Source organism: Bubalus bubalis, chromosome 6 (assembly GCF_019923935.1).
Source record: "Bubalus bubalis isolate 160015118507 breed Murrah chromosome 6, NDDB_SH_1, whole genome shotgun sequence".
NCBI lineage: Eukaryota > Metazoa > Chordata > Mammalia > Artiodactyla > Bovidae > Bubalus > Bubalus bubalis.
Window position 1 is genome coordinate 26376303 of NC_059162.1, and position 13467 is coordinate 26389769.

General features: G+C 42.2%; 1 protein-coding gene across 3 annotated transcripts in view; it reads right to left on the reverse strand.

Annotated features, from left to right (window-relative positions):
* TTF2 (transcription termination factor 2) overlaps nt 1-13217 on the reverse strand; it is a 50557-nt gene extending 37340 nt beyond the window's left edge. For all 3 annotated transcript variants that reach the window (XM_025288025.3, XM_045166060.1, XM_006054092.4), the window contains exons 1-3: nt 13058-13217; nt 12877-12979; nt 10881-10967 (exon numbers count right to left, since the gene is read on the reverse strand). In XM_025288025.3, the coding sequence (XP_025143810.3) occupies nt 10881-10967; nt 12877-12979; nt 13058-13163 (296 nt within the window). In that variant the 5' untranslated portion in view covers nt 13164-13217. The remainder of the gene's footprint in view (nt 1-10880; nt 10968-12876; nt 12980-13057) is intronic.
* Between the last annotated feature and the right edge of the window lie 250 nt (nt 13218-13467).

The following is a 13467-nucleotide window of genomic DNA, read 5'->3' on the forward strand; positions in this document are numbered from 1 at the left end:
GATATAGATGCAACAAGATTTGCCATGAGTGTGCCTGCTGAAGCTCACCTGCAGTAGTTCTATCCTGTCTACTTTTGTATATGTTTCCAATCTTTCATTAAAAAAAAAAAGACTGACTACAGGCCTACATCCCAGGGCAAGGCAGTCCCTGCTCACACGAACACTACCTATATTCCAGCTATGCAAAAATGGCTGTGCTGTCCCGAGTGCAAACTAAGCCACACACTCTCCATCCTACTGGACTTTGCACGTGTACCACTCTCCATCCAAAGAGTGTCCTCCTTATCCCTATTTGCCCACCATTACCCCATCACCAGCTGTCAGTCCCACAGGTCCCTCCACACCCAGTTCAAGACATACCACCTTTGCATGCTCTCTGCCCTGTTCACTGTACTGCTTCTGGATTTTTGTTGTATATAGTTGTATTATGCTTAAATCTGCCTGCCAGCAACTAGAAGGCGATAACTCTGTCTTTATTCCTAAGCCTCGCTGTTTGTACATAATAGTTAAGTATTGTTGAATTAAACAGAACCAACTGAATTCTTCCTTACCCCAAATAACTCCTCAAAAACATTTAATCAGTTAAACAAGAGCCTCTGACATATGTATTCCACTGAACTGTTTAAATAGGTAAAATGCTCAATCAAAAAGCATAAAACGACAGTGAAAAGCACCTCCTCTCCATCTGTTCAGTTCACATCCCTCCCAAGTAACCACTGCTCTTAGTTTTTGGCTTGCCTTTCCAGAGATGGCTTTAATGAATATTCAGGTCAATGTATTTTCTTTATTTCTTCCTTATTTACTCAAGTGGGTAGCAGAGTATGCTGTGCTGTGCTTAGTCACTCAGTTGTGTCCGATTCTTTGCGACCCCATGGGCTGTAGCCCGCCAGGCTCCTCTGTTCTTGGGGATTCTCCAGGCAAGAATACTGGAGTGGGTTGCCATGCCCTCCTCCAGAGGATCTTCCCAACCCAGGGATAGAACCCAGGTCTCCCACATTGAGGGTGGATTCTTTACTGTTTGAGCCACCAGGGAAGCCCAAGAATACTTGAGTGGGTAGCCTATCCCTTCTCCAGGAGATCTTCCAGACCCAGGAATCAAACTGGAGTCTCCTGCACTGCAGGCGGATTCTTTACCAGTTGAGCTACCAGGGAAGCCCAGGTAGCATAGTATACATACTACTAAATATCTTGCTTGTTTGTTTTTTTTTTAATAAACTGAACAATATGTCTTGGAGATTTTTCCATAAAAACATATACATAAAGGACTTCCTTATGTGTACAAATTTTCTACAATTGCACAGTTTTTTACACAGCAGCAGTTTTCCATTATAAGGATGTCCATTATTTATTTAACCAGACCCCTCTGGTTATTTCCAATCCTTTACTATTAAAAACAATATCACAATAAATAACCTTCTGCATATGTCATTTAACATGTGTTTTAATATATCCATTGGGCAACTCTCTATATTTCATGCTGTATATTAGAGCCTTCTCTGTTTTTCTTCATCAATTAGCTTCTAGATTTTATTTATTAGCTCACTTTTTTTTCCTTTCTACCTCCTTAAGTTCAATTTTATCTGCATTAATTCCTTCTTTCTGTTTTCTTTCTGTTTAATTTGTTGTCCTTTTTCTAACTTCTTAAATTAGTACTGTGATACACAACACAAGGGCTTCACTGGTGGCTCAGCGGCAAAGAATCCGACTGCCAATGCAGGAGACGTGGGTTCGATCCCTGTGTTGGGAAGATTCCTTGAAGAAGGAAATGGCATCTCAATCCAGGATTCTTGCCTGAGAAATCCCAGGGACAGAGGAGCCTGGGGGGCTACAATCCACGGTCGCAGAGTTGAATACAACTTAGCGACTAAATAACAAATATAACACAAATCACAACAGTCTGAGTCCTAACTCAAAATGAATCCTGAGCAGATCACAACTCCTCAATGCCATTACTTCACTTGGATGTAAAAGCAAAAATAACAAGCTCCAAATGGGCAAGTGTTCCTTAAGAGTAAAAAAGAAGACATGGACTTTCCTAGTGGTACAGACGATAAGAATCCACCTGCCAATGCCGGGACATGGGTTTGATCACTGGTCCAGAAGGTTCCACATGGCACAGAGCAATCAGGCCCATGCACCACAACCACTGAGCCTGCATGCTCTAGGGCCCACAAGCCACGACTACTGAGCCTGCATCCTGCAACCACTGACATCTGTGCACCTCGATTCTGTGCTCCACAACAAAAGAAGACCCCACACTGAGAAGCCCACACAGCCTCAGAGAGTAGCCCCCACTCTCCACAGCTAGAGAAAGCCCATGCAGACAACAAAGGATCCAATGCAACCAAAAAAAACAAATAAAATTATTTTTAAAAAAGAAGAACGAACCAGCTCCTATCATACAAACTCATAATTTTCTCATTCAAGTTCACAATTAAAAACCTGTGTTGGTATCTTTAATTTGTTCTTACTGCAATAAGAAAATTTAGTTCTGAAAATTTCTGAAATGCCTCGATTGCAAAAAACTCAAAGGCTACTATTAGGGAGTACTGCTGCTGCTGCTGCTAAGTTGCTTCAGTCGTGTCCGACTCTGTGCAACCCCAGAGACAGCAGCCCACCAGGCTCCCCTGTCCCTGGGATTCTCCAGGCAAGAACACTGGAGTGGGTTGCCATTTCCTTCTCCAGTGCATGAAAGTGAAAAGTGAAAGGGAAGTCGCTCAGTCGTGTCCGACTCCTAGCGACCCCATGGACTGCAGCCTACCAGGCTCCTCCGCCCATGGGATTTTCCAGGTAAGAGTACTGGAGTGGGTTGCCATTGCCTTCTCCGATTAGGGAATACTACTACTTATGAAAACAAGTCAAGAACAAATTCTTGCTGTTGAAAGTGTATCAAGTACCTGAAACCTTAACTGAAAGAATATTTTATAAATAGCATGTATTTTAAAGCCCAAACTTCATAGGCTTTCAGAGAAGGGCAAGATTTGGAGAAAGAGGGACGTAAACAACACACAATGAGCATCAATTATGTGCTAGGCACACTGCAAAAAATGTTTCTGCTTGCATTTTTATTAAAAACAATCTAGATGAGCTTCTCTGTTTTTAGGATAAAAGTTTGTCATGTTTATTAAATTGTAAATCAATAGAGAAAGCGGTGGAAACACCTTGTCATAGAGAAAGCAAACACTGAGTCCACTATGAAAAAGAGCATAATTTCTTCAGTATATTCACTAATTATTTTCCAAGGCATAGGTTATGAACAAGAAAAATGAAGAAACCAGACAGGTGTCATTCAAGGCCAAGTTCAAGTCTCAATTCCTCCACTTTCTCAGTAACCTTCATCAGCCTTAATCTCTTACTGTTGGTTTTACAGTCAGAGAAACATCTGGCATTCGGACACATACAATTTAGCACTCTAACATGCAGATCAGACTGCTCACCAACCCTCCTGTGTCTAATTCTTATCCCAATCGTATCTTAGGGCCCTTAGAAATACAGCTTCACTTCTCCACATGGAGCAATGGAAAAACATAAAGCTGGATTTCTACCTCACCTTTTACACAAAAATTCAAGATGGAACAAAAATGTATAGAATAAAACTGTAAATGTTCTAGGAAAAAAAAAAAACGGAGATGAATATTTTGGCAATCCTAAAGTAAAAAGGGAATGACAAAATCCTGTAGCTGAGAGATAAAGGATTTAGTAATTTGACTACACAGAAGTATTAAATGTCCATATAGTAAAAATACCATAGGCAAAATTACAAGACCAAAGGCAACCTGGGGAAAGGAACTGCTGTACACATTATAAAGGGTTAATATCCTCTCCAAGGGCTTCCCAGGTGTCCCACTGGGCCTGCCAAGGCAGGAGATGCTGGTTCAATCCCTGGGTCAGGAAGATCCCCTGGAGAAGGAAAGGGCAACCCACTCCAGTATTCTTGCCTGGAAAATCCCACGGACAGAAGAGTGGGGCGGGGCTACAGCCTCTGGGGACACAACTGAGTGAGTGAGCACACACACATAATAACGTTTCCGTACAAGGATCACTTCTGTGGTACAGCACAGTGCAGATACTCCACAGTACCTAGTCACAGCACCGGCTTTGTTGAGTGGGATTCTTTATGGGTTGCCGGAGCCCGAGGTCCTTCTGCATGTGTCTGGCTCATGTCCCAGTGCCTCTCTGTCATCAGCCTACCTAATCATCATTGGGTTAGATAATCTGCAGCCCAATTTTACCCAGTAATCAACCGACCACAAAAGGGGTGTCCTAGATGTGCGCAGATTCATATGCTATTAAAAATGAAGCATTTTGGGGACCTCTCTGGTAGTACAGTGGGTGGGAATCTGCCTACCAATGCAGGGGTCATGGGTTCCATCCCTGGTCTGAGAAAATCGCACATGCCTTGAAGCAACCAAGCAGGTGAGCCACAACCACTGGGCCTATTGCTACAACTACTGAAGCCCGCATGCCTAGAGCCTTTGCTCGACAACGTGAGAAGTCACTGCAGTGAGAAGCCTGAACACTGCAACAAAGAGTAGCCCCTGCTCTCCACAACTAGAGAAAGCCCGTGCACAGCAATGAAGACCCAGTGAAGCCAAAAAAAAAAAAAAAAAACTCTTAAAAAAAGTAAAAACATAAAAGTATTTTGAACATCCCAGTACAACCAGTTATTTAAAGAACTAAAACCTGTTTTACCAATCTACAGACGAAGAATATTATCATCTATTTTGATCCTTGAGAACAAAAGCTAAAAGAGAGAGAGAGGGAAGAGAGGAGAGAACAGGAACTCGGGAGCTTGACAACCATATCCAACATCTGTATATCAACACGTGCCACATCGTTCATGTCAAGGCAGGAGCTCTTCTCTCTGGTTTTACTGAGCAACAATCATAGTTTTCTTTAATGCCCAACAGCAGGGTCATGGCTGAAGGGCCAGTCAAATGCTGATGAGTGGTACCATCTGGTGTTTAGTAAGAGAACTACACAAAAAAGTAGCTTCATGCCAAGGTAGGAAAAATGGGCACCTTAGTGTTACTTTGGTTTACACCTACCCTCCACTAACCTGCTACACCTGTCTCCTAGCTAGGTTAACCATTAAACATAACAGTACTAATTCAAGGATATAAAGTCCTTTAAGTTCTTGAAAAGAAAACCCAATTCTGGGGAAGAAAAGCTTGTGCTACCTGATGTCTTTCTCCAGAGTGCAGGGATTCTGGCTAAATGCTTTACTGTCTACTAAGGAAGTCACCATCCATAGATACATTACCTATTTCTTTTTTAAATTTTCAGCCTATACCACCTATCAGGGTATACCTATTGGATTTTTTGCTGTTTGTTTTTTTTTTGCTTTGTTGTTAATTTGTTGTGTGCTGTAGAACTGTTTATTTGTGCTAAAACAATCTTTTCAAAGCTCTAGTAAGTACCTCTTAATAAGTGTTCTAGACTTGAGCTAAAAGAAATGCATTCAAGCATTCTTTCTCTATTTTTAAAATAATGAGCACCTCAGCCTCATCTACCTTGTGTGAAGAGTAACAGAGACAAGTTTTCAAGATTCTATCCTCAGCCTAGACCTCTCTTTGGCACTGCCCACTCACTTTTCCAGCCTGCTTCACGTGTACATAAGACACAATGAGTCCAAAGCTGTATGTGCTAGCCATCCTCTACTGATGTTAACTTTCCTTCCTTGTTTTGTTTAATGGTAAACTCACCCTACCAGGAAACCATTTCCTGAGCACTGACCATGTGCTAAACACCAAACGAAGTGATAACAGACATGACTGCCCTGACCCTCACAGCCCAGGGAATCCAGTGCTACCATGGCCGCTATCCCAGCTGAGTAAATGGAGGAAAGAACATGCTTAACCACCAGGAAACATGTTGTATCAATTCTCTTTCAGCAAGTGTTCTCCAGTCTGTGTGTGTGTGTTAGTCATTGAGTCTTGTCTGACTCTTCTCCACCCCATGGACTGTAGCCTGCCAGACTCCTCTGTCCATGGAATTCTCCAGGCAAGAATACTGGAATGGGTAGCCATTCCTTTCTCCAGGAGATTTTCCTGATCCAGGGATCAAACCCAGGTCTCCTGCACTGCAGGCAGATTCTTTACTGTCTGATCCACTGGCCTAAGCACACCCAACTCTACTGCCAGAGCTTCAATCCAAATCCATCTTTCACTTAGAGAAAGTGGGTATGCCTGGAGTTGGTTAGATCTAGGCTCAAATCCCTGGAGAAGGAAATGGCAACCCACTCCAGTGTTCTTGCCTGGAGAATCCCAGGGACGGGGGAGCCTGGTGGGCTGCCGTCTATGGGGTCGCACAGAGTTGGACACGACTGAAGCGATTTAGCAGCAGCAGCAGGCTCAAATCCCAGGAGCTTCCCTGGTGGCTCAGTGGCAAAGAATCTGCCTGCCAACGCAGGAGACGCAGGTTCAATCCCTGGATTGGGAAGGTCCCCTGGAGAAGGAACTAGAAACCCACTCCAGTGTTCTCGCCTGGGAATTCCCACAGACAGGGAAGCCTGGTGGGCTACATTCCATGGGGTCACAAAACCATCAGACACAACTTAGCACCTAAATAACAACAACAAGGCTCAAATTCCAGCCATGCCACATTATAATGCTGGGACCTCAAATTCCTTTTCTAACCTCTCTAAATATTTCCTCATCTGTCTACAAAACAGGGATACTGAAACCTATCACAGTAGATTCTATGACAAGGTCATGAACATGCCATGTAGTAGACACTCTATAGCCCCAAATAGTTCAGTGGGCTCCTTGCCTCCATTGCCATCACTTCCTAATCTAACTTCCACAGTTCTTTTTTTTTTTTCCATAGTTCTCTTGATGTAAATTGAATAAAAAATTCTTCAGCATCCTCCTACCACATAGAACAGTATTTCTGTATGATCCAGGGCCCCCAATAGTATATAAAGGAGATTGTTTTAAATTCAGGCACTAAAGGCTTACTGGCCCCACTGTACTAGCCGGAAACAATAGAAAAGTGAAATTTTTAAAAATTCCACTTATAAAGACTTCTCTGGTGGCGCAGTGGATAAGAACCCGTCTGCCAATGCAGGGGACACAGCCTGGATCCCTGGTCCAGGAAGATCGCACATGTGTGGAGCAACTAAGCTGGTGAGCCCCAGCTACTGGGCCGGTGCTCTAGAGCCCACAAGCTGCAACTACTTAGCCCGCATGCCGCAACTGCTGAAGCCTGAGAGCCTAGAGCCTGTGCTCCGCAACAAGTGAAGCCGCAGCAATGAGAAGCCCGCACACGCAACCAAGAGTGGCCCTCACTCACCAAAACCAGAGAAAGCCTGTGCAAAGCAACAAAGACCCAGCACAGCCAAAAATAAGTAAATAATTTTTTTTTAAAACTCCATTCGTAATAAGAATGTCAAGAAACATAAACACTGAGGACTAAACCAAAAGGGTATATAGCACTCTATAATCAGAAATTATAAAAGAAATAATTAAGAAATTAATTAAAAGAAATTTTAAATGTCATAAGTAAATATACCATGCTCATGGACTGGAAGATCAAGATTAATATCAGTTCTCCCTACACTGATCTATACAGATTCAATAGAATCCCAACTGAGTTTTTTGAGGAAACTGTAAAAGGTGATTCTACATTTTATATGGAAATGTAAAGGACCCAGAATAACAAATCTTGAAGAGGAAAGTTGGAAGACTCACAGGATCTTATCTGATCATGTCAGGATAGGCGAAAAGACCAATGGCGAAGAGATTAGCAAATCCAGAAATAGATCCACACGTGGTGGTCAACCAATTTTTCACAAAGGTGCCAAGTGTTTCCATGGGAAACATTCAAAAAATGGTGCTGAAACAATTGGATAGCATTCATTCAATACTACATGAAAAAATAAACGACCTTCTATCTCATAAGGTATGTCAAATTAATCTGAGGTAGGGCACAGAGAGAGAGTGAAAGACAGAAAAGCCTGGCGTGCTGCAGTCCATGGGCTTGCAGAGCTGGACAAGACTGAGCAACTGAACAACAGCAAAAGGCGTAGACTAAACAAAAAAGTCATCAAAAAAAACAAAGAAAACAACTATAAAACTTCTGAAAGAAACCACTGAAGAACTTTATGATCTTGAGATAGGCAAAGATTTCCCACAGAAGACAAAAAGCACAAATCATAAAAAAATGATAGATTGGATTTCATAAAATGAAAAGTTTCTACCCTTCAAAAGACAGTCAAGAAAACCAAAGCCACAGACTGGGAGAAAATATACACAATACATATATCTGCCAAACGACCTGTGCAGAGAATACATAAGGCACTCTTCCAACTCAATAACAAAAGACAATGCAATTTTAAAGATAGAAAAAATCCCCCAAAGTTACACTGTATGATTCCATGTATGTAACACTTTGAAATGACAACATTTTAGAGCTAGAGATCAGGTTCATGGCTGCCAGGAGTGTACAAAGGGAAATAAGAGGAAGGTGGGTATAGTTACAACAGGGCAACAAGAAGGATCCTCTGGTAAAGGAACTGCTCAGTATCTTGACTGTTGTTGTAAATACACAAAAGGTGGCTCAGCTGGTAAAGCATCTGCCTGCAATGCAGGAGATCTAGGTTCCATCCCTGGGCTGGGAAGATCCCTAGAGAAGGGCATGGCAACCCACTCCAGTACTCTTGCCTGGAGAATCCCACAGACAGAGGAACTTGGCAGGCTACAGTCCATGAGGTCACAAAGTGTCAGAGATGATGCGGCCACTAAGCACGCATGCATGCACACACAATAAAGCTGCACAGAACTAAATGCATAAATGTGTACCTACCGTTAGGTAGAGTCTGCAGAGGCTCTCCTTGTACTATTTCTTAAACTGCCTGTGAATCTATAATTACCTCAACAAAAATTTCAATTAAAAACGAGCAAAATTTTAAACTGACACTTCATCAAAAATACACAGAAATAGCAAAAAACTACATGAAACAAAATGGCTTTCATAAATGGTGTTCAAAATGGTATTCTGGGCAATAATGAAGACTGAATTACTGATAGATACAACTACATGGACAAATCTCTATAGACACTGTTACATAAAAGAAGCCAGATACAAAAGAATACGTGCAGTATGAATTGAAACAGTAATCAGCTATGATAGGTGGGGGGATTATCTGGATGGGATCCAATGGCACTTAATGGAGTAATGGAAATAAATATTCTATATTTTGACTGGGATCTTGGTTTTAAGGATGGGTATATACCTTTCTTAAAACTCAATCAGAAAACAAACAAAACTCAACTAGTTGAACACTTAAGAACTGTGCATCTTATTGCATGCATAACTCAGTAAAGAAATATAGTAGTACAGGCAGTTTTCAGTTACATAAAATTGTGAAGATGGTACGTGAGTGCCTATATTGAGGCGGGGGAGGGGGAATCAATCTAGAATATATAAATTTCAAACTGTCATATAAAGACCATTACATATAAATGTCATATAAAGACCACTACATATGGCCCCTGACTTTCTGGCCAGTCTTATCTTCTGAATTCTTAAATATATGCTAAACGACCACTGAGCAGAGTTTCCCTGATGGCTCAGTGGTAAAGAATCTGCCTGCCAATGCCAGGGACGTGGGTTTGATCCCTGGATGGAGAAGAGCCGCTGGAAAAGGAAATAGCAACCCACTCCAGTACTCTTGCCTGGGAAATCCCATGGACAGAGGAGCCTGGTGGGCAACAGTCCATGGGGTCGAAAAAGAGTTGGACATGACTTAGTGACTAAACAACAAACAAAAAACCATTGAACCAAATGTTTGTAATTACTTCATGCTCCGTATACTAATGCAGGACACTGGTCTGTTATATACGACCTCTTTTTTGCCCCTAGGGAATTCCTACCTACTTTTCAATACTCATGACAAATATCATCTGCCACCTATATAGACTTCCCTGCCCCTCTTCTGAGTTCCCATAGAAAAGGAAACTAGCACATATTGAGTGCTTAACATACGTTAGACATTTTCACACATTACCTCGTGGCTCATATGGTAAAGATTCTGCCTGGAATGCGGGAGACCGGGGTTCAATCCCTGGGTGGGGAAGATCCCCTGGAGAAGGGAATGGCAACCCACTCCAGTATTCTTGCCTGGAGAATCCCATGGACAGAGGAGCCTGGTGTGCTACAGTCTGCTGCTAAGTCGCTTCAGTCGTGTCCAACTCTGTGCGACCCCAGAGACAGCAGCCCACTAAGCTCCTGGGATTCTCCAGGCAAGAACACTGGAGTGGGTTGCCATTTCCTTCTCCAATGCATGAAAGTGAAAAAGTGAAAGTGAGCTTGGGGCTAGTGCACTGGGACAACCCAGAGGGATGGTATGGGGAGGGAGGAGGGAGGAGGGAGGAGGGTTCAGGGTGGGGAACACATGTATACCTGTGGCGGATTCATCTTGATATTTGGCAAAACTAACACAATTATGTAAAGTTTAAAAATAAAATAAAATTTAAAAAAAAGAAAAAGTGAAAGTGAAACATGGGGTTGCAAGGAGTCGGACATGACTGAGCAACTAACTTTCACTTTCGTTCTACTACCAGAATGAGAAAGTTGACAAGCAAGTGCGAATTAATGACTGTTGGTGAGCTGATGTTATTGGCTACTTGAAAGCTGGAGAGGGAGGGAGGTGAAGCAGTTTATCCAGAAATTAACCAGAGGTCAGGCTTCTCACATCAACAAGTAGCTCAGAAGTTAGGAAGTGCCAGATCAGAAGATATTCAATACATACAGAAACACCATTTGTTTTTTACTGACTTTTAAAGACTAGTCAATCCTAGGAAAACACCTGACCATAACCCTTCCAGGCAAAGGAAAACAAAAACAAATACAGTTAGCTGCTCCTTTTGGACACTTACCTGTATTCTTTCTTGCCCTGTGATAGAGACAGACCCTGAAGCTCTACCACAAAGTCCTCATGCAATAAACAGTGAGAAACAGGAATGCTAGAAGGAAAAAAAAAAAAAAGGAAATTTGTGTTTTAGGAGGCAAAGAATAGAGGTCAATATCCTAAAATGAAATCTAAAATATATTTTCAACATAAGGGCCCATGTATAATCTCTACTGGGTTTGTAAATCCCACATACTTTCTTGTCCATGTGCATTCCTCTGGGGAAAGGGCCCATCTTCTCATCTTTTCTCATGCCCCCAAATAAAGTATGACTATAAACATACCTATCTTTTTCCTAAGGACTCAAGTTTAAAATGATATTGTGCTATGTACCACTATACTGTGATTCCTCCAGGCTGTAAATTTTTCCCAGTTCTCCCATCATCCTTTGCCCTCTAATAACCTGTTAGCTGTCACTATCAACATGAGGACTCTGGCAACACATTCAACTAATTACACTTCATGCTTGATTGGCCTAAGTTTAAGTCCTCCCTTCCAACTTCTTAATAGGAAAGAAATAATGTATATTTGAGAGTGAAAATCTAAAGTACTCTCATATGACCTGTGGCATTTTCCTTCTTTTTGCTTATAATCTGGTTATCAGACATATTCTAAATGGGTCGAATTATCAAATAACCATCTTTGAGTCAAATATTATTATACTAGTTTGTATAGCAGTATGTTCTTATAAATGGTACTTTACATAAGGGCATTTTCCTTTTCATTTAAAACCAAATCTTATGCTTCCATTAATATTTAATTTCTACAAATCCGAATGTGCTTTCATGTCTCATGCAACTTGAGCTAGGTATTGAACCTAAGAAGCTCCATATACATATTAGAAATTAAACAGTAAACCCTGACATAATGATGTTTATAGCTTGAGTAATTTGTTTGGTCCCTTCTATCTTAAGATTTAACACTAATTTAAATAAATTCATTTTGTATTTAATTTAAATGGATCCCAGTTATTTCTTTCAAATGAAAAAACAACTTATTAGGAGACTAAGAAAATACTTACTTTAAAAAATTTATTTTCTAAATCTGAAAAAAGTTAAAAATCTTCCACTTAAGTTTCAAAGTGTAACAAAAACACAAATCATCTAAATCATGTGGGGAAAACATGAGAAGCTAATACATGTGTTGAAAAAAAAAATACTTTATTTTCTATTGATATCCATAGTGCCTTACACATGTAGAAAATGCCTTTTCTAAACCAAGTTCAGTAGAAAGCAGGAAAAAATGCATAATTTTGTGATAGTCTAAAATTTCACATAGAGACTGTGGACACCAGGTATTATGAAATACTAACAACACTTATGAGAACAGTATTTTCTCACTTCAAAGAAGATGCTTATTATTTCTCGGTCTCAGCTTTTAATTTTGTAAAAACTAGAGTGCTGAATCAGATTACTTATGTCTTTTCAGCTTTAATCCCTAATTTGTTTTTTTCGAGTATCAAACTCACCACTTAAATGCAGAGGATCCTGTTTTTAAAGGGTCCCGTTAATCTGACTACCAGGGTGTTTTAACCTCAAACATTTGGCAACCAATTCGGCCTAAGACTAGTGTAAAGCTGGAGCCAATTATTTTCTGCCATGTCTGCACGTTCTCAATTATAAACGGGATGGCAGTAATGTCCCAACAGGAAAAGGGACGGTCAAGGCCAGGCCAGTGAACCCAGAACTGAAAAGGTCCAGAAGGATTCAGATGTAGCCAATCCTCCAGATTGTAAGTGAGAGCCCTGGCGGCCCAGAGAGGAAAGTAAACAGCCAAGGGTCCCATAGCAAGCAGTAGCGGAGCGTGTCCCTAACATATCGGGGATTACCAACTACTTCAAGGGCCCTGGCTCTGCAGACCAGGAGTCCCAGCTCTCCTAGTCCTTTTGGGCAGCGGGGAGCCGGCGACTCCTCCTGAGTGGCCACGCGCAGACCCAGGGAATTGTGCCTAGCTCGGAGACCTACTCGGTGGCCCGCACAAAGTTGCATGTGTCCGCCCGGCACACGTAGAAGCTCTTTCCTTTATTCGGGCCTTCTCGGACGCCGGTCTTCAGGAGACATAAAGTCCCTAAGGAGAGAAGGTCGACAACGATTACACCACGATAGGCTGGCAGACCCCTTGGACCCTTGGACCCTGACCGCCTACCATGCTCCGGACACCTAACTACTTCCATCTCGCTCCAGCTTTCTTCTTCCCCGAAGCCACCGCCTCTCCCAACGCCTGCTTCCGCCTTTTCCTCCGCCCTCCTCATTCAGGAACCAATCATCACCCACCTCCTCCACTCTTAATCCCCCATAATTCACCGCCGCGGCTTTAGCCACACCCACCCTAACTACTATCAGCCAATCAGTCGGGAAATGTGCTCACCTCCAACCAAACACGGCCGCCCTGAGAATCGCGGCGCGCCGAAATCAAAAATGGGGCGGGGGAAACCTGGTCTTTGCCCCGTGGGGCGTGGCTGAAGCTAGAGTGAGTTTTGGAGGCTGGCGGGGCTTTCCGGAGGACGGAAGCTTTGCGAGGAAGGAACTGGTCGACTCTACCTTGCACGCATTTAA